This window comes from Calypte anna, chromosome 2 (assembly GCF_003957555.1).
Source record: "Calypte anna isolate BGI_N300 chromosome 2, bCalAnn1_v1.p, whole genome shotgun sequence".
In the NCBI taxonomy this organism is placed as follows: domain Eukaryota; kingdom Metazoa; phylum Chordata; class Aves; order Apodiformes; family Trochilidae; genus Calypte; species Calypte anna.
Genome location: NC_044245.1, coordinates 41,075,861 through 41,100,473, shown reverse-complemented (window position 1 = coordinate 41,100,473; position 24,613 = coordinate 41,075,861). Strand labels below are relative to the sequence as shown.

Genomic DNA, 24,613 nt, shown 5'->3' with positions numbered 1-24,613 from the left:
TTTGTTTTAAATGATTGATAATTATTTCACAAATGTCTTCCCCTGACATTTGATTTGCTAGATAATACATAAACATACAGTTTCTAATGGGTTTTCCGGCCTTTTAACCTAATTTCTTTCCTCATTACTTTTCATTTCATTTCCAATTCTGATATAAAATCTATTTTCCAGAAAACTTTTGCGTGATCTGGAGCTTCTTCACTTTAATAATGTACAGAATGATATTTTAAAATGACATAACCAAGATCAGTGATAGCAGAGAAGGAAATCAACCCATATTTTTAAACTTTTCTCCTTCATGTTGAACTACTTCACACACACTCTCCCCAAGATGGTTCTGAAATTATGTTGAAAAGTGATAATTATTTTGTGTATGTCAATCTCTAAAAAAAATTTGCCACAAGAAAACAATTGACTGAGGGCAAAACAAGAGAATCCAGCATAAGTATACATGTATTTTTCTGTCAAATACTGGCTGGCATTGTTACTCCATTGCAATGATTTATCAGCTAACTTACGGTAAGGCAGATAATGGAGATAATAATTAAGAACTGAAAATCACATCCTTTACATTTTGGTAACACAGAGAGAGGAAATGAAAACTAGAACTTGAGGGACATATATGAGTGTGGATAAAACAATGAAAAAAACCTCAATGTTATGGAAGGAGAAACACTGAGTACCTGTTCCAGTATACTCAATAATTTCAGTAGCAGTGCCTAACAAAATCCAGTAATTTGTTTTCCATAACAGCATTTACACTCTTTGTAACAAACTGTGTTTTAGTGGCAATTATTCTGTATATCTTTGAGATTGGAATAATTTACTCAAACTTCCTCTGCATGAAGAATTAAACTGCTTTTCTTGGTCTTCCTCAGTTAGCATAAATCTGTTTAAGTCAGTGGGATGATGTGATTATTGGTTTTACAGCACCTGATGGCCCTCCACCATTCCATTCATAAATGCATGAAAATGCAGGTCAGCTTTCTAAAGAATACTACTTAAAAGTTTAGAAGATTATTTCCCTTTTCTTTTTTTTTTTTTTTGTTTTGTTTTTTGGGGGGGGGTTGTTTGTTTTTGTTTTGTTTTGCTTTGCTTTGACATAATCCTACATGTTTAGGAATGAGATTTTCTTTTTCAGTGCAGAGTCTCAACAGGCCATTTGTATATCATCGTTCTTTACACAAAGGCCCATCGAGATTTCCTAGCGCTACATTAAACAAATTAAGCACATTTTTGCACTGCTACAGTATTCTAAGCATTGCTCACATGCTCTAAGACTCAGAACAAAACACTTCTGGAAAAGAAATCTAAAGAGAACACATCCAATCTGCTATTAAGCTGATTTTTTCCGTTCCAAAATCTATTTTTTGAAGGTGTGGCTGCAGGTAGAAAGGATAACCCAATAATGATCTTCAAGCAACAATACCTGTATTGTAAAATCGCAATTTATTCAGATGTCCTTTCCAGTGTAGCCTAAAGAAATAACATGACACGCTAACAGACAGATTTCTATTTAAACAGAAAAGAAAAAAGAGAAGTCCTTAAGAAATAGCCTCAAAAAACATGTTTTTTGGCTTTCCTCCTTGAATTCCCCTGACAAAAGTAATGAGTGAGGTGACAGGAAACCTGATATTAATTCTGCAAGTTCTAACTAGATGTGCAGGAGATCTAAGCCCAAGGAATAGAGCTGGAATGCAGAGCAAATAGGCAATTATTCTGAGCAGAAGAATTCTGTGCCCGATGATGACTTGCCTGTCTCCGTTCTCTGGTGTCGGTTCTACAGAGACTGTAATCTTCTATGCTGATGCCTATATTCAATCTTAATGCCTGATATTGAGTGATGGGAAGCTGTAGGGATTCTTGCAAGATTCATTGTTAATGGGTTTAACTCAATTGGCATGTCTGCCTGGGATATTTCATAAATACATAACCTATGCTACGTGATTGGAATAATTATTTAGGATCATGCACAGTGCCTATCACAAGATTGCATTTTCTCTTCTACCACTTTTGCCGCCTTCTGCTTCACCCTTAGCCACTCATCTTTTAAAAATAAGGGTATGCAATGATTTCCCCCCTTTTGCATGTACTCACACAGTTCTTGCAATTGCAATCTCAGGTTCTGAAGGAATCCAGCTCTCCAAAAGAAAATTTTTGCCACATGCCACATAGCTGCAGCTCTTCTTCTATACTGCCTGTGTAAACTGTTCTATACTGATGCAAGTTAGACTCACAAAATGAAAATTCCTTCCAGAAGGAAAACTAAAGATTGTGCATGAAGAATTGTTAAGACAGAAAACCCTGCTGCAAATGTGTTTTTCGAGTAGCTTAAAATTTATCCAGCTGGGTTTTTTCCCATTATTAATCTCCTGCCTCTTGGTCCTTTCCTTCCCAAATCCAGCAACAGCTTCGTTTCTTAGCATATGATGTACAGGAGATTTATTTGTCCATAAGGCCTTTCTGTATATAATGCAATTGCTACGATTTCTGACTTATCTGAACACTATCATTCACAGTGGACTTCATTCTTTTATAGGAAGAGACTTTCATGACAAGAATCTCAATGACTCACCAGTAGAAATATTCTCAGTATTTGCCCCTCATGCATCACTGTAATAAACAAAAACAGGAAAATAACATAGGGTCTATCCCAGGGGAGGGTGTTCCAATTTACTGTGCCAGGCACCAGAGATGATTAAGGCATGGTGACCACCACACATGGCTCCTTCTTCTAAATATACTTTCTGTTTTTCTGCAGTCTTCCCAGTTATTCCAAAATTAGGGGGAAAAAAAAAATCATGTTCAGATGTACAGGACTACCACACAATGAAAAGGTTTCCCACTCAGTTAAAACAATAGTGTTATATGGTTTTATTCAGTAAGACAAACTGTGCTGTGAGACGACTGCAATGCAATCTTTCAAACCCATCACAACATGTTGCTAAGAATTGTTTTCTGAAAGCTAGATCTCATTAGATCTTCATATCAGAGGTTAAGTGACTTTTCTGGAGATCAATATGAACATGTGAACATTGGCCTCGGGAACTAAATAAGGCAAGGTTGATAAACAAGAAGCCAGCAAAACTAAACAAGGAAAATCATACAATTTCAGTTTTAAATTAGATGACAATGATTTGTTGTGTTTGTTTTTGCTAGGCATGCCTAGTTAATTCCCTTCAATTAGTCATTGTGGAAACTTTAGTGTGAATATTTAAAAAAACACATTATAAAGTAATTTAACAGGGAGGTTATGGAGTCCCCTTCTCTGGAAATAATCAAAATCCACCTGGATACAGTCTCATGTAATGTGCTGTAGGTGATCCTGCTGTAGTGGGAGACTTGGACTGGATGATCTCTAGAGATTCCTTCCAACCTTAGTAGTTCTGATAATTCTGTGATTGCCACTTAAGATGTTCAAATGTGCAATTATGCAAATTCACAACCCATAATTCTGACTATATTTTCTATACATGGTTGAAATCACTGTTAGAAGAATGAATTTACATAATGGCATCTGCTATTCCTCTTACAATTTGTATTTCAGAAAACAAAGCATGTGTAAGGTAACTTCTACAACTTGTACAACCCATTAGAAATAGTTGTAATTTCATTTCTTTTCTTCCCAGTTTATTAAGAATGCAAATGCAGGACTAAGAATAAGCAAGAAATCAAGCATACATTTTAGGTTATTTGATAGTATTGTATCCATTTCTAAAGCATGCTCTCTCTGAAATGTGCATACTTCATTTTAGTCAGGACATACATGAAGGCCAAATACAATAAAAGTTCCTGATACAATAAAATACAAAGGCCAAATACAATAAAAGTTTGGAATATCATGAAGATGCATATTTTTGAAACCCCCCAAAGCATAAAATTAAAATATTCAGATTAATACTCTCTGCTTACTCCTTTACTTTCTCCTTAGCGGAGTATATGAAGACTCTGGGCTCTTTGGTACTTTATTAAATGACAAGGTAACAACATGGTCCTTCATCCTTATCAGTCTTGTTGCTTTAGCACACTGCACATCAGCTCTCACTTAGTAATCTGCCTCTAATCTAATTTCCTAGCAATCCAGTTTTCCTTATTTCACTGAATGATTCCATATTGGGTGACATCTTATTTTCCATTATACTTATTCCTTGACTACCAAATTGCTTGACTTGAGTCTAGCAGCACTCAATAAACCAAAACCAAAAATCTTGACTAAGAAGAGCTTCATGTTTCAATAATCCTATGATTCCACTTACAAAAGAACATTCCCCCTGGAAAAACCCATAATCAACAAAACCAAAACCAAACAACAACAAAACCTCAAACAAACATCACCTAAAGTCATAAATGGACCATCTTATTCCTATAATATTGTGGTAAATTGGGCCTGAACATCCTTTCATCACCCTCAGCATTGTTATGGATTTGAATTACTGGAACACAAGGCAGCCTATTCTATTAGATTCCTTACAAGCAATGAACAAAGCATTTACTACTGAAGTACAGAAACATAAGACAATATCTGGCACTGGTTTCCATGCACAAATAATGTACCCTATGTCAATTTTATGGTAGTGTCATTAAAAAAAAGGTTTTAAAGACAGACCAGAACAGTGATGACGACTTGGACATGCTTCTGCATTACAGATACAAACAACACAGAGAAAGACTGCACATTTTAAGTAGAGATGGACCAAGAAAAAGGTGTAACAGGTTAAATAAAAGTTCATTTATATTCATGTACAGGATCATTGAAATATCTCAGGTTTCATAGCTTGGCCATAAAGGAGGAACTCATTGTGATTTTCATTCAGGAGAGAAATGTTATGAATTACCATTATTTTGGAAAAAAAAGAAATTAATACTTGGGAATAAAATAAAACACTGCACTTTTGTCAGATTGTAAGGGGTTTTTTTGTTTGTTTTCAAATTTTCTGTGCTTGTTTTCAGTTTTCTTTGTTATTTCATCTTTAAAGGTTCCTTCTCAATTCTAAATGGACAAAAATCAGCACTTTCTTTATAGCTTGATGAGTGCTGTAATGTACACCCTTGTCTAGAGATACCTAACTTTGACCCCGATTTCTTCTTTAAGTGTCAGAAGTTTAAAGGGGTGGCTAGTAGTTTGAGAGAGGTTCTCCTCCTTCTCTATTCTGCCATGCTGAGGCTGCATCTGGAATATTGTGTCCAGTTCTGGGCTCCTCAGTTCCAGAAGGACCAGGAACTTCTTGAAGAAGTTCAGCATAGAGCCTCCAAGATGATTAAGGGAGTGGAACATCTCCCTTACGAGGAAAGGCTGAGGAAGCTGGGTCTCTTCATCTTGGAGAAGAGAATGAGAGGTGACTTCATTTATGTTTATAAATACATAAAGGGAGAGAGCCAGGAGGATGGTGCCAGGCTCTTCGCAGTGATGCCCAATGATAGGACAAGAGGCAATGGATATAAACTTGAGCATAGGAGGTTCCATGTAAACACAAGGAAAAATTTTTTTACTGCAAGGGTGACAGAGCACTGGAACAGGCTGCCCAGGGAGGTTGTGGAGTCTCTTTCTCTGGAAACATTCAAAACCTGTCTGGATGTGCTTCTGTGTGACTTGCTGTAGGTGACCTCTGCTCTAGCAGGAGGGTTGGACTATATGGTCTTTTGAGGTCCCTTCCAAATAGAAATTACTTTAACTGGGGATGGCATGGCACAGTCTTTTATTATGGATTAGGTCTAAGACTCCCTTGCAGTTCATTTTGGCAGGGAGATGAGACTCCTCTATTTCCTCCCTAAGAATACCAGTGATTTCTGAAAATGAAAGTTAGACAAAAGATCCTGACATTCAGCATTGCACTGTCGGTCTTTTTTTCTCACCTAGTAGCTCTCTTTTAGTTTTTCTGTTTTCAATAAAACATTTTGGTTTTACAAATATGACATTTATTGTACTTTAGAGTTCCCTGCATATGAAAATGCTGAAATTGTGTTTTAAACCGCCTTAAGAAAACAAAATTCTTAAGTTGTGAAACATTTCCACAGAATATTGTTTCCATTGTTTTTGACAGTTCAGAACTTTCTCTTACACTAAACTTGAAGAAAGAGCTGTCTGTCATTCCCTATGTTTCTCTGGAAACAGCAGAAGTATTGCACATACTTTCAAGGACTTAAATTCAGGGGAGACCTCATCGCTCTATACAACTACGTGAAAGGAGGTTGTAGCCAGGCGGGAGTTGGGCTCTTTTGCCAAACGACTTTCAACAAGACAAGAGGGCACGGTCTTAAGTTGTGCCAGGGCAAGTTTAGGTTAGATATTAGAAAGAATCTCTTTACGGAGAGGGTGATCAGACATTGGAATGGGCTGCCCAGGGAAGTGGTGCATTCTCTGTCCCTGGAGATATTTAAAAAGAGACTGGATGTGGCACTCAGTGCCATGGTCTAGCAACTGCAACGGTGGTTCAAGGGTTGGACTTGATGATCTCTGAGGTGCCTTCCAACCCAGCCAATTCTATGATTCTATACTATGCCCATATAAACTAACATCACTGACGTTCAGGATGACTCAAGAGTCAGATACCAACTGTGTCGCATTTGTGTAGTAAGAATTACAGAAATACAACTCAGAAAGTGATTATTCAGTTATTGAATGGGAGCATTCAGTGGTGGCAGCAGAACATGTGTATTGCCTTGGAAAATACCATGATAATACCTATGCCACAATGAGTACACAATCCAAATTAGGGAGGCAATATAATGAGAGCTGCATACAGTCTTTGAGTAGCACATTTGCACATAAATGAATTGAAAATAACACATTCCATATAAATGTTTGGTGTTTTTTTGTTTTTTTTTTTTTTTAACACCTCTAAACTGATACACGGTACCACACTGCAGCATGACTACACAAATTCCAGTTAGGTGTTTATTTCTGCTAGTAGCATGCAGTTAGGAACTGTGAGAGAACAACCAAGTTAGGCTAGATCCAGATTTCTACAGAGAACATACTTTTAATGTATTTTTTAATCTGTTAGTAGTTGAAAAATCAGTTTCTTTAAAAATTAGGCTGAAGCTGCTTGTATCTTCTGTACTGTAAGCCATGCTGCTGAATACTTTTTTTGATATTTTACTTCAATGATAAAAACTTGCATATATAATAATAATAACCCTGAATATTCCTTAGTGTTTACTTCACCTTCTGTAAGTGTGCTAACCGAGTACTTACAGACTTGGTACTGATAACAGGCACTACCTACAGTAGTGAACTTGGTGAACAAATCACTATTACCACAGAGCTGTGTTACAACTTGCTCCAAGGTTTTTGCAGCCACTGCACAAAGTAAGTAATGTTTATTGCTGAAAAACTACCAACTACAAGACAAGCATATAGTGTTATCACATATTTTATTATAACTTGTGATACCAGACCATCTTTAGTGTGCTCATCTGCACACTGGCATTCAGAGGGAGTAAAAGGAGGAGTCTCATCTCTGACAAAATGAACTGCAAGAGAGTCATTACAGCTAAGCCATAATAAAAGACTGTGCCATGCCATCCCCAGTTCAAGTCATTTCTCATATTCTACTGCAGTCAGGATTCAGCCTTAACATTGAACAAGTTACTTTTCTCTCACACTGATGGGGTAGAACTTTTCCAAATTTTTTAAGAGACCTGGCAAAACCAATGCAGCTGTGGCCCTTATGCTGTGCAAGCAGAACCAAAGCTTTGTTGAAGAGAGACACACTTAGACAATCAGCCACATAGTTACTGTAGGTACAACCAGTTCAATACAACCAAGTTCAATTTCTTTGAAGTAAAGTAGTCTACAGGGGATGCTTCTCAGGAAGATTTCTTTAAGCAAAACCTAATGTTACAGAGATGATGGCGACCTGCTCCTGCTGGAGTCTGCCTAAATAAAACAAGCTAAGCAGGTTTCACATGTACTATCATGTATCCTATAGTACTATCATGTATCCTATATATTTACTATATATATCCTATATATACTACTGGGTGAAAACCCGATTTAGGGTAGGTATCTTCTCTCCAGAAGTAGGCAAAATGCAGCAGAAGGAACTAAACATATGCAGAGCAAATGGTGGAGCTGCACCAAGTATTAAGATTCACTCTGACATCAGCTCTGTGGTTACTAAGCAAGAGTCCCTTGTAGTATTGAATGTGTACTTTTAGGGAGGATTTGTTCCACCTTAAAACACATACAGGCACTATAGACCTCTACATGTGAGTAGTCCTCCTGAGATTTCTCTACAATCATCTGAGAAATAAAAGAGCAGCTATGACTACAGACATATAACCAACTTTAGGACAAGGTGAAACATGAATTGAAATTTTTTTCCCCCTGTTAACTGAGAGAGCAGACCAGCTGATGTAGTGGGATGTAAGATTCTACATTCAGCTTCTGGTGACTAAATTCAGTCTTTCTGCCTGATAATGAAAATTGCTACCTATAGAGGTGCTTACCAAAATGGAGTGAGATTTGATCTTTTCTAATCTGCCTGTCAACAGTATAAAGACAACAATACACTTAATAAAATATACTAATCATGTTAAAAATAGGTAGGAAAAAGTTAAAAAACGAAATGCACTAACAAAGTAGATAATAGTGCTTTACATATGGAACATAGTGATTCTGATTAAGAATATCCAATTTTGTTGGCTGTTTGCTGAGGATGTAGGAGGATTTAATGTAATTTATTTATATCAGTGCAAACAGCTCCTTATGCTGCCAGTATTATATCAAGTGGCCTTCCTGTAAACAGAATTCATTTTCCAAAGCCTAAAGAAAAACGAACTTTGACCTTATACATTAAATGTGTTTGTGTGTACACGTGTGCATCTGTATTCTAGTGTGAGAGTGTGTATATATGTGTATCAGCTCTATTTAACATCAAATGAAGACATTCTCTTTTTCATTTGGGTTAAGCTACTGTTAAGATTAATTTATCCTTTAGCTGAATAGGTGTTATTTCTGACATGGTTATGGAAGACTGAACGAGAGTTCGAGGTGAAAGATTCCTTTCAGCCTTTTTGTTGTGCAAAACAAAGAAGGGAATCTAACAACAATGAGTTTGATTAAGGTCCTAGTGTCTCTTTTTGACTTTGTAGAAACCATCCTGACCATATTTTGGTGAAAGACAAAAATAACGATGGAAATTACCCAATTTTCCCTACCTACAGAAAACATCCACATTCTGAGCCCAGTTCTTATCTTCTTCAAGAGTCAGTCCTTTATTTCTCTTGGCCATTCCCTTAGTATATCAATCAGTCCAGCTCAGCACATGCTTTCATTAAAAATGCTGAGAAATAGAGATGACTGCTTGTCTGGCCTGGAATTTGGAAAGAAACTCAATTTAAAACCAAAATGAATTTGAACATCTCTAGATATGGCACTGTTGAAGCTCTCAATTTATTTCACGAAGAACTTTCAGGTTAATATATATTAATGTACTTTTCGAAGGTCTGCAGTGCAAGTTTGATTTGTTTCTCTGAGAAGCAATTTAAGATTAAATTCCAAAGCTGTAGGCATTTGAAGAATGCCCCAGTTTACTTAATCATGGCAAACCAACATATACACCAACATATGATGCATGGATTAAAAGAAGCCAACAGCCTACATGCTGTCTACTTAGAGAGGCAGTCACTTGATAGCATTGAGGTGAGATTAAAACAAAGCAAAACAGAAAAAGCTAAAAAAAAGTCGTTTTTAAATCTTCTAAACAGATTTTTAGACTCAGAAGACCTGATCCTGGTGCTTAACCAATCCTACCAAGTACCTTCAGCAAAATAGCTGAGAGAGGAACACAGAGGAAGAAACCTGTTTGAAAGCTGTATCCACAACCCTACTCTGACCCTTCGTTGAATTAAAGGAGATGCTGGTGAGGAAGCTGCAGCAAGAATTTCATCTGCAGTGGGCAAAAGTTGTGAGCCTACAGCTCTGCTCCATGGAGGACAGTGTTTTTTCTCCTATTTCCACAAAATTTGAACTAGGAGAGACAGCAGCACCTACTGTGACTTCTGTCATGACAGATCTCTGGCATTCAGCTCTCAGAGGAGAGGGGAAAGTGTGGCTGTGAGAGTAGAAAGAGGTGCTGAGCTAATACAAATACTGTTAAAAATCACTGTACACAGAACAGCCCACCAAGGGGTGCTCCCTGGGAAAAGGAGTAAGCTGACTTTTCTTAAGTTTGACTTGGGATGCTTTTTACAATGACATAAGAGGAATAATCCACAATTGTGATCAACAAGGGAACCTCAAGTCTTATCTTGTCCTTCATGTTTCTTCATGCAGCTTCCTTTTACAATGCTGGCCATTGATCTCATGTTAGGTCACATAGTTATGCATAACACACAGCAAGGTGTTAATAAGGAAAAGTGGCAGGTTTCTTAAGGGGTCTATTTTTGTTTCTGCAAATTTATTTATTTATTTATTTTCTCCTGGAAAATTGCTAAAAAATCCTATTAAAATAATCTGGCTGGCTTTCACTCTCTTCACTAATCAGACTGGCTAGCAAGTGACTTCTTGGTAGCTGACAAATACCTGTCTACCAGACTTTACTAGTAGCACCAATTAACACAGCAGGAAATACAAATATTTCTACCACACAAGTGATCTTTGCAAGGCAAACACACTCTGCTGATCAGGGTGAATAATGACTCCAAATACCTATGCAAGTTTCTAACTCCCAGCACCGGGAAAGAGAAAAAGAGAATAGAAGTAATATATTTTTAGCCTTTTTTGAGAAAGAACAGCTAAATTCCTAAAAAAATAATATAATCTCCACACTGTATTTGTCAGAATGTGAAAATGTATGTGAGATGTAATGTGTATTAGCTTCTATTTAGTGTCTTCCTCACACCAGGGAACTTTATAATAAGAAGCAGCTGAGGAGAAATCAATGTTGGCTTCCACAGATGTTCTGTATTCATTGGGATGGCTCCTCTGATTGATCTGTTAGCAACATGAGATAAAAGCAATTTAAATTAAAAAAAGAAGAAAAAAAAAAAAAAAAAAAAAAAAAAAAAAAAAAAAAAAAGAGAGCCTAATGAGAGCTAAAGTCTATATGAGAAAAGAGTGAGACACTAACACCAAAACTAAGATCCCTAACAGCTCCTCTACTCTACTCTTGCTTTATTAAAGTTTTGTGTACATGGACAAGGACAACAGAAGGAGAACGGCATCTTCCCTAAATTTGACCCCCTCAAGCTAAAAATAAGGTCAAACTACTTAAACCACTTCAGGTATGGCAGAATTCAAGAGGAACTATTTGGCTGAAATAAGAGCTGAGAGCCATTTATTCTTCTCCAGTGTAAAAACTAGACAGCCCTATTCTTATTTCTTTCCACTTGTAATAACGTCTCCCTACTTGCACTGCAGCAAAACTCATCCTCCAAGCTTCCATGCAGCACTAGGGGGACAATACAAGAGTATACAGCAGCTGCAGGTCAATCTATCACCTGATACTACCTTCAGAACATAGTGTCCCTAGAAAAGAAATCAGTAGTAAAACATATGCACAATGCCCCTTTACTCCTCCACAATGAATTTAATACACTGTACTACATTACAGGTATGCTTCATAGCCACGGATACTTTCCTCAGCAACTGATAAACAGGGAGCTTACACCTGATGGAAGAAAGGGGGGACATGGAGCACTCACAGCAGCATAGATGAAGCTTGAAAACAGCATGAAACAAATTACACTGTGCATAAATTCAGCTCAGTACTACTCCCTATGTAAAAAGCTAACTACATGTTCTTGCTAGGCAATCTTCTGGTGCATATTTTCTTCCTAATCGGTGCTGCACATCTCTTATCTGCTCCACAGGTCTCTGCTATATATCGTGATGGTGCCCAGTGCATAGAAATCCTGGTGAGATCAATGAAACTTCTATGCATAGAAAGGGCAGGGAAAGAACAACTGAGATTCCTGTAGCAGATAAGTCTTAAAAATCAAGTTCAAGGAAGGTGAGTTTGCCCTGGGTGAATGGTTGAAGATTTATTCCAGACTTTATACTATTCACTGAAACCCAAAGCCAGGTCTGGGGGTTTACTTGTTGTAGTTGCTTTTTAAAGGAGCAATGAATTAGTTGTATTTAGAGACAGATCGTGCAGCTCTGCAGAATCTCCAACAAAGAGCAGCAACTATTGTCATCCAGAACAAATATAGAGTCAGCATATAGATGCACTGAGGTGTAAAAATTCCAAATCGAGTGGGAGTCTTGAGCCTAATGTATAGCTGTGCACTTGGTCTGAAGTGGTTTTGGCAGAAAAGGATCATGACATAACACTAGGCTTAACAGACAAGTACTTACTCTTGTCTTTTGTCTCCTGGTGGTGGTTAAGTGGCAGAACAGAGCTGGTTATAATGCAAAGTGCTTTCATCCATGCAGGATTACGCCCCTTTCTCTTCCTCATAATTTCCATTTGTGTGCTTTCCAGGATCAAGTATATTTTCACAGAACATGACAGAATTATTAGGGAACCTGAAGCTCTCATAAGGATTCATGCCTTATCATCACTGAGCCCAACATAGTATTTCATGCAGGCTTCCCTACATCACAGCTGCCATAAAACACAGAAAATGCTGAAGGACACCAAGATTAGGCCATTAGCTGACAACACCACCTGAACACAGTGTAGAAAGTTTGTTTTAAAGATTATGTATTTATCTAATTCACTCTGACTCAAAGCTTTGTAGTTAGAGAAATGCATTTTTTTTTTCTTCACCTATGTTAGTGTATTCTGGTCAAGCAACACAGCCTCTGCAGCTCATCCCCTGTAACTCACCACTATAATCAAAACGTTAACATGAATGACCCAGAAAGCATGCAATTCCTCAGTATCAACACAAAACTACTTCTGTTGGACCACATGGGCTTACAAGGGACAAAAGAGTTTTTTGATGTGAAGGACAGATATTCCAGCAAATATACCCTGCTAAAACATCCAACTACAAAATTTAAAGCTCTTCATCATACAGTTCTGATCATGCAAGTATTCCTGAACAAAAAAATAATGTGTCCTTTTATTTTATGCTTATTTTATTTTATCCTTCCATATTTTACTAGTCCATTCCACTAAAGTGTACATCCATTCAGCTTTATTTTTTCCTTAATTTTACTATTTAGCACACTTCTTAAATTTTAAGTTAACTTTTTAAAAGTAATCTTCTCACTCCAGAATGATGAATCACTGCCTGGTTTGTTCCTGAAGTATGCCAGCTGCCATCCACTACAGGGCCTTCTGTATTACCAGTTCAGTTCACCACAGGGCACCAGTTTGCAACTGTTTTAGCAGTCCACTAAATCCTAAGAGTAATTGCTTGTTACTGCCAAACTGCTGAAACATAGCAAACATCAATCAAACAATGCAAATAAATGCTTTTATGCAGAAACATTCAAGAATGTGTTTAGCTGAGTGTAAGCCTTATGCTGTAAGTCTCTCCCATCCATCTCCAAAATGGAGAAACCAGCACTTTGACATCTGAGGATATAATCCATGAAACGAGGAAACCTGGAACCTGCAAGCAGGAGATGGCAGGGGCCACTTCCTCATGTCAAGTTCTAAAGTATTAGGAATTATTTCAGGAAAATTTCAAGCTTCAAATAATTTGTCTGTCATTTGCATAGTAAAATGCATCATGTACCCAGAGTGGAGACAGCTTTTCTCACTCATGGATGCCCACCTTGGCTGATGTGCCTTTGAATGGTTATGGGTCTTATAAAAGAATTGGCTGTATCTCCTTAAGTGTGAACTTCCCATCCTGCACAGAGAGTGCAGAATCATTAGTCTTGATGATTCAGTCAACTCACCTGAGGATACATCTGGTCATGACTGCTAGGCAAACCTTGGGAGTTCAATTCCCAACTTTGGCAGCACAATTTATTTACACATAGATGATGAAAAATCAGCTTGAAAATGTAATACAAAACAATAAATCATATCTCTAGATATAGCTGTCTGCCATGAAAAAAAACACCAAAAAAAAAACCAAACACCAAAACACAAAAAACAAAAACAAAACAGTGAAATACATTTTAAACATAAAATGCTCCAAAATGCATAGGATCCAACCAATCACACTAAAATCAGTTCTCACTAATCCCAATACTTAAGACTTTTTCTTTTGAGGGCCAGTGAGTAGAGATTAGTAGAATTACGAATGTATGGTCTGGCCTCAAAATTAAGGCCCAGGTTTAGAAACCTGAAGAGCTTGGTTCTGTTCCTGTCTAGGCCTCAGAGAGTCATGTGAGGTTTTCACAATGCCTTGGCAATTCAGTGGGCAAAATACAGAGGTTTCAGTTTCCCATTAATGTCACTGAGAGTAGGAGCCTTTGGAAGGCCAAGACAATTCATCTGAGCAGGATGCTGAGTACGAAAGGTAACAGACACTCCTACCCATCACCTCATGGAGTCTATGCCCCAATCTTTTTCCTGGGATATTTTTCTTATATATAGGAACTGAAGGAAGGAAACATTAATGGTATTTGAAAAACATCGCTTTGAATACTGCAGACAATAACCAGATTTCTTAATCTGTTGAAAGGATCTGACGGAAAAAAGGAGACAGTATCCCTCTGTTTGTCCTAAAAATGAACATGTATCCTCAGGCATGTGGAAAGAAAGGGGCAGTTGCAGTCACTGTTTGCCATTCTGTGGCACCATCAGCCACTGCAATCCCTCTCAAGCCCGGTCCTCCAGTAATGGCCAAAGTTTCATACAGTTTCACCCTCCAAAATCACCCAGATGAAGATTAAGTTTGTAGAAGTGCTCTATCCCTCCTAACATCCATGTTGAACTTTAATATCGTACATTTTAAGGATCTGAAATGTTGCATATTTATGTTTGTTCTCAGATGAAACCTGAACTCTGAACAAAATATTCCCCAAATTTTTAGCAAGCATTACTGAAGCTCAAACAATTAAAACCCACTTGCCGCTGATAACCTAGAAGTAGAGGAAAACCTTCCAAATCATGTAAAGTTTTTAACTTAAAGCACTGAATTCTTTTGCACCAACTTTGCAGATATCCAAAACATCATTTCTTTACATAGTATGAACAAGATCTTCAGGGACTTAGGCAGAGAAACATGCATGCATTTTGTTTTACTCTCTCTGCCAACCTTCCCCTCTAAACATATAACCAGGTCTAAGGATGATTAAATAGGTAATTGAATGAGGCATAATGTGACATCTTACTGAAAGAGAAGAGGGCAAACACAAGTATTTAAACCTTTCTTCCAGTTTGTGATAAGACACAGCAAGCACCATTATGTAGAGTAGTCTTCATGTTACTTTAAATATCCTATACATCTCCCATAAAGCTTTTGTGTAAAATTCTTCCCTGCATATATATAAATGAATCATATCACACTATAGCTGGCTATGCACACTAAGTGGCTGAGCATAGAATGTTTTAAATTGCAAAATCCATTTTTATTTTCTTTTTCATTTGTCACCTCACCACTGGAAGGAAGGTTTCCTGGAGCGTATTCCATTGCATGTCTGACAATATCAAGTCTCCCTTCAATACTTTATATAAAAAATTGAGGATAAATGATTACATTTACATGAGGCCATTGAAGAAGTACAGGAGACAGAAAGCCTACACGATTCATTGTATCTTCTGCTACAAACCTCTGAGAGTTCTTGATGAGAATACAGATACAATAAATAAACAGCAGGGAAATAACTCATTTTTTAGTACTCTAATAATTTTCAGGTATTTCCATGAATATTTGGATAAATAACCCTGATACAAATTTTTTCATCTGCCATCCCACAACACACCACCACACTGCAGAGTATTAGCTTCTCCTTGTCCTTACTGTAAGTCAGCCACTGAGAGATGAAGCACTGATAAATTTTTACCTCTGAGGCATTCTCCTCTTTAATTCTGAATTACTACATCATCCCAATCAATTATTACATTCACAATATGTTAATGCATTAAAGCTTTAAAACTGGTCACGCATGTGTGCTTGAAAAAATGTGGAAAGAAGAAGAAAATACTTGTAAAACATGCACAAAGCAGAAAGGTTGAGCATCCTCTGTAGGGCTAAAACACTCTTCAGGATACTAAGGGAGAATCTATAAATATTTAACATTGCTACAAGCAGAGGGATTAACAGAGCAGAGCTCTTTGATCAATACTTGCAGCATCATGTATTATTTCCAATGGGCATGAGCAGCAAAATGCTATTTATTGACTAAAGTATGCTATATATCATTGAAGTTTAATATAAGGGGACATGAAATTCTCTCTTGATCAGGAGTAAGCCACTGACCTGACTGTAGCCTAATCAACCATTTCTTGCACTACACTAGTGCTTGATTGTTCCCAGACTCATTTTCCTGGGAGCTTTCCAAACTGTGGACAAATCCAGTCTCCAACATCAAAAGATTAAAGTATTAGATCATTTAAGATGAAATTAAATAATGGTGGTGTGATGGAAAAAGTGGAGGAATGAGTAGTGAGAGGGTAAAAAGCACAAAACCACTTGGGTTTGTAGACTAATTAGATGCCGGTGAGTAGTTTGAATAAGAAGCATTTTAGTTTAATTTTTCTAGCTTATAAAAAAGTTTTCTGGTAGCTTTTCTCCCAGTTTCATTTTATGCAGTGCCATGCAAGCTTAAAAGGAAAAGCAAAGGGGACCATGGCAGCCAGCCAGAAATCAGTGCTTGTTGCAGCAAACCAGAAACCACCCGAACCCACCAATGGCCAGTTTGCCCCAAACAGTGGTGTGTGTCTGAGACATAAAAAGAAAGTTCATGAAAGCAAACTGTACACACATGTGAAATAAACAGCCTGTAAGATAACATTATTTGCTTTGTCATTCTCAGTCTCAAGATATATTGTGGGCTTCTCACTCATTAATCTCACTGTAATACATACGCAATTACCTGGCACTACTTATGAAAAATCAACCTGTGAACCTAACTCTGCTCTTTTACACTTCATATTTTTCCATTAGTGAAATGCCTTGAAACAAATGGTGTGGTTCCCACCCTTCATGTAAACGACTGCTGCACATTTGACTGCAAAGGAAAAGCAGAAACAAGGAATTTCACCTCAGGCATTCCTACCTCTAAGAACTTTTGAAGATATATCATTGCAGTCCACTGTCCTCAAAGTCTGCTCTTAATCTCCACTTTTTCTCATGTCATAACATGCCGTGTTTGTTGTATTTATATAAAAGCTTTGACCAGATAATTTACTGGATAAAACCCCATAACCACAGAACCGTAGGGGTTGCAAGGGACCTCTGGAGATCATCTAGTCCAACTTCCCTGCTGAAGCAGATTCAACTACAGCACATTGAACAGGATCACGTCCAGGTGGCTTCTGAATATCTCCAGAAGAGGAGACTCCACAATCTCTCTGGGCAGACTGTCCCAGTGCTCTGTCACCTTCAAAGTAAAGAAATTTTTCCAAGTGTTGAGATGCAATTTCCTTTGTTCCAGTTTGTGCCTATTGCCCCTTGTTCTGTCACTGTGCACTACTGAAAAGAGTGTGGCACATCCTCTTGACTCGCACCTTTTAGATATTTATAAGCACTGGTAAGATCTACTTTCACAGCCTTCTCTTCTCCAGGCTAAACAGACTCAGGCATCTCAGCCTTTCCTCATAAGAGAGGTGTTCCCGTCCCCTAATATTCTTCATAGCTCTTCTCTAGACTCCCTCCAGTAGTTCTTGTCTTTCTTGAACTGAGGGGCCCAGAACTGGACACAGAACTCCAGGTATGGCCTCATTAGGGCAGAGTAGAGGGGGAGTATAACCTCCCTTTACCAGCTGGCCACAGTCTTCTTAATGCACCCCAGGATGACACAGGGCTTCTTGGATACAGGACACATGGTTAACTTGTCCACAAGGCCTCCCAGGTCCTTCTCTACAGAGCTGGCTTCCACCAGTTCAAGTTCTAACTTGTACTGGTGGTGCATGGGGTTATTCATCCCTAGATGAGCAGGACACTACACTTGCCTTTGTTGAACATCATCAGTTTCCCCTCCACCCAACTCTTCAGCCTGCCCAGGTCTCACTGAATAGCAGCAAGGCCTTCTGGTGTATCAGCCACTTCTCCAAAGTTTGTGCCAACAGCAAACTTGCTGAGAGTACTTCTCAGAAATACAGGTAGTACTACATATGCATTACTATAAAGCCCAGCAACATATACCTGTACAGCAGCAACGCAGGCCACAGATTTAGAGTCCATGTGAATCTCCCTCTGAATGTTGAACAGGGGTAAATTATTTCCACAATAGTCCACACCTGAAAATTGCACTTAGCTGTTACTGAAGAGACCAAACTCTCATTGAAGTGTGAAGGGAGGACTTCCCGTGCACACAAGCTCAGTTGACTTCAGACCCACAATCTCCCAATGCTGAGATCATTTCCCAGAGTTCATAACCTATATTTGACATTGCTGCACATTGCTGACTTTGAACCCATGCTGCTTATTTGGAACCTGGTAAGCTGAATAAAATGAAATACAACTTGCTTAGAAGGGAACTCTCTCAATTTTTCCTTTCCAGATGCATTTTCTATTACTAAGCTCAAGTAGTCCAAAGTGACTGAGTGCACCTGACCTAGTCTTTTTAGAGGGCTCATATATGCTTTTCAATCTCTTCCTCACTGACTGACATTGTATCACATGCAGGAAGAAAAGTGGAGCTTCTCATGCAAATTCTGAATAAACTTCTCCAAAATGTGAAATACAACTCCTATTTCTAAGGAGGAAAAATGTTGGCCTAGTAGACAGTTGCTACATTTCACTTTTTAATTTCATTTACCACATACCTCTCATGAGGTTTCTAAGTGATACCTGTCAAAAACTAAATGTGAAAGTTCAAAGAAACCAGATAACACAACCATAAACTCCCTTACACAAAAAGTCATTTATTCCCCAAGAACAATTCAAGATAATTCTTTAAACTACTACTTTGTATTTTTTCTTTTCAAATATGGACCTCCTTTTCCTAAGAAAGTATTTTGAGTTTTCTTCTGCAGTTATAACCTTTCCTTACGATTCATCAAGAGTTATGATAGCATTTTATGAGGGATTTTAACAATCACACCTAAATCTAAACACCTACAAGGGATTTCAGAGAAAAAGTTTCATCTGACTCTGAAATAAGAAGTCACCAACTTTGAAAGGCTGCCACCTCAAGCTATGAGACTGAATTGTTTTCTACAGCTGGTTTAAGAAGTACAAACAACTCCACAAAAAAAAAAAAAAAAAAAAAAAAAAAAAAAAAAGGAAACAAATCAAATACTGCAATCATTGAAAGTTATGATAGAGAAGAAGAAACCACAAACTGAATGAGATCTGAAAAGCTAAATCCATTCCAGCACTGCAGCCAGCCCACAAAAAATCTTTTGGGAATCTGAAGCAAATGATGGATATTCTCTTGGACGACAGCAGGACTGATGCACAGAACACATTGTCTATATAAATTATGTGAAGTGAATAGAAGAGGATGAAGATAAGAGGATGTATGCACTTAAAGAGGAACAAAGACATCAAGACTAAGAGAAAATATCCTGGGGGAAAATTTTAATGGCACTAAAGAGATGACTCATACCTATAGAGGCTCATACAGATGACAGTATATGCTGAGGTAGGTGGCCAAAGGCAAACCACAGATATACATCCAATACATAAAAATATAAGGAGAAAAGGAGAAACAGTTATGTTAACGAATCTCTGTGCCATAAACCTCATTCACACCTTTTCTCCTTTTTAATGCAAACAGTATACATAAATGTATGTAAGGAATTTTAATGAGATGTACACTTTAAATGTATTAAAATGAATTATGCAGGAAAGCAGCAGGAGAGCAACAGATGTAGAGATTCAAGGGTGACATGCTTAGTTTCACTTGATGAATGTTTGTTTTGTTGTTTTGAAAAATTAATGTAATAAAATATTTAAAGTGAACAAGAAACTTTAAAATTGACTTGGGGGATGGATTACTGGCTTACAAGGACAGGGTTTTATTAGGGTTTCATTAGAGAAAATATGCTGCTGGCATCTGAATCAAGACTCTATGAACAGCCATTAGACAACTCTAGATATTTTAAGAATGTCTTACAGACAGTGTATTTCTGAACCATAGTATAATACCTTTCCTGGACCATGAGGCCAGAGAAAACAAAGTCTTCACAGCAAAATTAAAGGACACTCTTTTTAATTAAAAATGTGGTGGTATGATATGATATGATTGATATGATAATCTTCAAAAAACTCTGAAGGCTAACAGAAGATCAAGTCTAACCTCTGGCCCAAAAAACTTACGGACCACTGCTTTTACTTATACCAAACAGTGACTAGATTAGTTCTAAAAACATCATTGACATTTAATAATCTTGCTTCTGGGTATTTAACCAAAGGAAGGAATTAGAATACTATGAGAATGCCTCCATCTGGTATTTCTGTTCTTAAAAGTGTCTATTAGCTTATCATCTGGAGAACAAATTTCTATGGTTTCTTTTAAACAATGGACCCTTAGATGTTCTTTAGCTTTGAAAACTACCTTTAGGTATTGAAATTCAGGCATCTAAACCAAAAGGACTTCTTGAAAACCAAACAAGAGTTTCTCTGCCTAGGCTCTTCAGCTTTCATTGGCCAGAGCTATGAGGGAGTCATTTTCATATCTTCATACCCCAATGCAGCCTGGATAGAATAGAGGGAAAAGACAAGTAAAAAGTCTTCGGTTCCACTGCCTGAGGTAAAGTCCCAGAATTGTAAATAAGAGTGAGGTTGTAATGCCCAATGGAAAGTGATTGTGAATGAGGCAACCAACAGGAGTTATTAACACCATGCCTCAGGGAAACAGAAAATTTTCATTATTTTCAAAGAGCAAGAATGTTCTTGAGAATATCCAGCCTCTGCTCCATGGGAAAATTGTTCATGAAACAAGTAAAGAACAGAGGAGGTTATGATCACATAACTTGCATGCCGAGCCTTTGAAATGATAGCCTCGTGAGAAATAACATGAATCAGAACTATTCTTTGATTTTTTTTTAAAAAAGGAACATAAAAACACAACACAAAACCTTTGCGTTGTCCAGTACTATGCTCTTTACCATTTAGAATGGCCAGTAGCCAAGAAATGCAAAATAACCATTTATGAATGATACAGCTGCAAGGTTGTTCTGCAAAAACAAAAGAACTTTTTGTGGCCTAATAATGTTCCCTCACTCCAATCCATCCATGAACAAATCCCTACCAATAACAGCAGCAGGAACGAAAAAACCTTCTGGGATAAAAAACCATTGAAATTGCATAATATGTGGAAATTGCATTTTTGCAACAATTTAACCTCAAGCCTTATTTGTGTATCTGATAGACACCCTCTCTCCCCCCAATATCTTGATCCCCCTAAGTACAGTATCCACAAGTAGAATACATTTTTATAGTGGACTTTACCAAAGTATATTTTATTTTCATGAAAATTCAATTAAACAACAGAGTGCAATTATCTGTTTACTGGCACACAGGCTGTCCACATTAGTTCAGCTCTGCTTTGCTAAACTGTGTTCAACTGCTCAAAGCATTGAAATGCTTCATTACGAGATTTCATCAGACACCCCTGGCAGCAGCACTGTGGGACAGAAAATGGGATGCACAGTACCCTCTGCTCTCCATATTTTGTCTGATGTTTTTAAAATGCTGCCTTTGCTCCCTGCAGAAACTGGTTGTGAGTATATCAAAGGTTAGGACACTTTCATGTATATATGTTTTGTATTATCCATATCTTACATCGGCTGTTCCCTCCCTTTTTTCAGCATGGAAAATTGAAGATTAACTGTGGTGGCTTTGCTTGTGCCTTCCTTCAGCTACAGTGCCTAAAAACCTGACAGTGATGGCATTTTACACTATATTAACCACATGCAGCCTTACATCCTGGTGGAACTTCCCACCAGCACACACGAAGCCACCCTGTCCCTGCACAGCTGAGCTCACATGCACATGCTGATGGCACAACATACATCTGGTTGAAATGCCATTTAAACTTGAAACTCCTGATGGAACCAGAAAAAACTTTGATCTTGGGAACTGTTTTAAGTGAGCTGTCCCCCTTCCTGATGAAGACAGACCTCAAATCTAAAATGTCACGCACAATTCCCCTAGAGTCCTTAGAGTCCTTGACTCTCAATCTCCTAATAACTCCCAGCATTATGCAGGGTCTCCTCTTCCCCCAGCAGCTTTCAGGGCCTGATTTTAGTGAAGTACAAGATTGGTCCTTCAGAAGCATTGGCTAAAAGGAGAGCCATGACTTAAGAAAAAAAACAAAAGCAAAAAAACCCCTCACCATTCATTCTTAAAAACTAAGCAGCAAAATGTAAGAACACTGCATTATAGAGAAAATCTAAAGATTTCCAAACTACTTTTTATTGTATCCATGTTTGGAACCTCTCTAAGTAGGACAAAACATCCCTCATCATGATGATGGAACATACAGCTGGTGTCAGAATTATGTTTGAATTGTGATTCAGTACTGCAATTGTGTGTGCAATCGCTGTATCATTCTCATGTTGTGATTTCCATATACTGCTATATTACTCTTCTGAATCAAGGTGTCAGATACCTTTAAATATGCAAATTTGGTATTAAAACATTAAACCCTCCTGCTGCCTCAAGACATATTGGATAGACCATAGTCTGCAGGTCAGGGCAGTCCAAAGAAGTTGGTGAATTGTGGACCAGCAGCAATGTTTTTTGTTTCTAAGGCACCCAGAAAGTAAGGCAGAGAGGTATCTCATGATATCAAAGCTGCTCTTATGTCCACGTCCATGAGCTACCAGCCCAACATCCATCAGAGCAGCCTTTTGGTGCTCCACTTCTCCAAAAAGATCTGGAACAAGCAGAATCCAGACAAGTGGTTTACTATCCTTCGGGTGGTATGCCCAAGATGCACTTCACTGAGTAATGGAGTGGGTAATTCTGCTTGTCAGGGAAACAACAGGTATTACAAAGAGGAACATCTGGGATGACATCTTTATTCATCATCAGTCCTTGAATAAATGATGACGAGATGGAACTCATGAAGCCATGTGGTGGAGTAGAAGCCATGGAGGGAGGCCTACCAGAATTCCCTGTAGGCATATGTTCTCTCCCTCACTGTGCCCAGGCAAGAGGTCTAAGTCATTCCTATGATGAATGTATTAAGCTCACTTCAACACCACTGATCTCTAGTGCTGTTGTGAGATGGGGGTAGAATATTTCCAGCCAACACCTCCTCCCCTTGGAAGAAGGCTCAGAGGAGATGGGCACAGGTGAGGTATGCTCCCATGAAGCTCATGGAAGAATACAGGGCCCTGTAAAAAGCTAAACTCTCAACACATAAGGCATCATAAAGTAGCCTTTGATTTAGATAAACCGCATTATCAGTTGAGTGGATCACCAGTTCGTGTAAATGCACTTCCTTGAGTTAATCAAAGAGGTGTGACTGTCCTTCTAAGCCATCCAGGCCAGCATGAACATGACTCTACAAGCCTCAGGCCCACATAAAGTATAAAAATGGGATAACTAACACAATAAATTTGGAAAAGAGCAATAGGTCTGAGCTGGCTTCAAGACATGTATTTCCTTTCCAGCCACAGGGGATGCTCAACATCATGATGGTGAAGCATATAGAGATCAGCTCTGGAAATCATGTTTCTACTGTGATTCTGCTGTATATAATAATTGCTGTATCATGCTTGTGTTGGGGCTCCAGCATATTGCTATATTGCTCTTCTAAACCACAATCCCAAATAATGTATAATATCTCGAAATAAGCAAATCTTTTAATCCTGTAAAACACCGAACATGAAGGAACATGGTCAGGGAGGATTGGACTGTGACAGAAAAAGTCTCAGGAGGAAAAAAGTTTTCTGTGGGTTGTTAAAGTTATATTACTTAAAATACAGTGCACAGAGACTCCAAACTTGCTCCTTCTTAGTTTTGTAATACAACAACAAAAAAACCCAATAATCATAACAAAGAATATAAATAGAGTAGATTAGAATCTTCTCTCTCAACCAAACAATAACAGCCATGGAAAAGCAGTGATGATGCTGTTAAGTGCCTACTCCCCAGCATCCTCTTCCTGTGAGCTCACAAGCCCAAAGACATTCTCTGTACTGTCATCTTATTGTGCATGAAAACGAGCAACCAATTTTAAAACAAAGAAAGGGGAAAAATGAAATTTAAAAAAAATTAAAAAACCAACAAACACTATAGAGGGCAAGTCTTTTAACCAGGAAATTAAAACCAGGATTTAACAAAACCCTTAAGCATGTTTCTAATTTTGGTAAAAGAGAAGACTCAGCATCTTAAAGACTTTTTGTCTGGAACAGGGCTTTGAGATTTGCAAACAAGCAACAGGCAGTGAAAAAAATTCAACACACAGGAAAAAGAATTGAATTGGAAAAAAACCAACCAAAAAAACACCAAAAAAAGAAAAAAAAAACCCAACAAAAACAAAATCAACAGAAAAAATCTATTAGGATGTCAAATGCAAGGGAATGTGTTGAGAAATGGCTGTTTTTAAGACTGACGCAACTTTTAAAAGCTAGCACGGAAGACGAAGAACTTTTTTGAGTTGATAGATGCTTTAGAGTTCTTAAAAGAGAAA

The 24,613-nt window shown here is 37.9% G+C and overlaps 1 protein-coding gene across 2 annotated transcripts in view; it reads right to left on the bottom strand.

Annotated features, from left to right (window-relative positions):
* The window catches only part of RBMS3 (RNA binding motif single stranded interacting protein 3), a 706,020-nt gene that overhangs the window by 98,317 nt on the left and 583,090 nt on the right, over nucleotides 1-24,613 (bottom strand). Inside the window, exon 9 of one of the 2 annotated variants that reach the window (XM_030445801.1) lies at nucleotides 3,578-3,616. The exons of the other annotated variant lie outside the window; for it this stretch is intronic. Coding sequence (XP_030301661.1) covers nucleotides 3,578-3,616 — 39 coding nt within the window. The remainder of the gene's footprint in view (nucleotides 1-3,577; nucleotides 3,617-24,613) is intronic. 2 annotated transcript variants of the gene reach the window in all.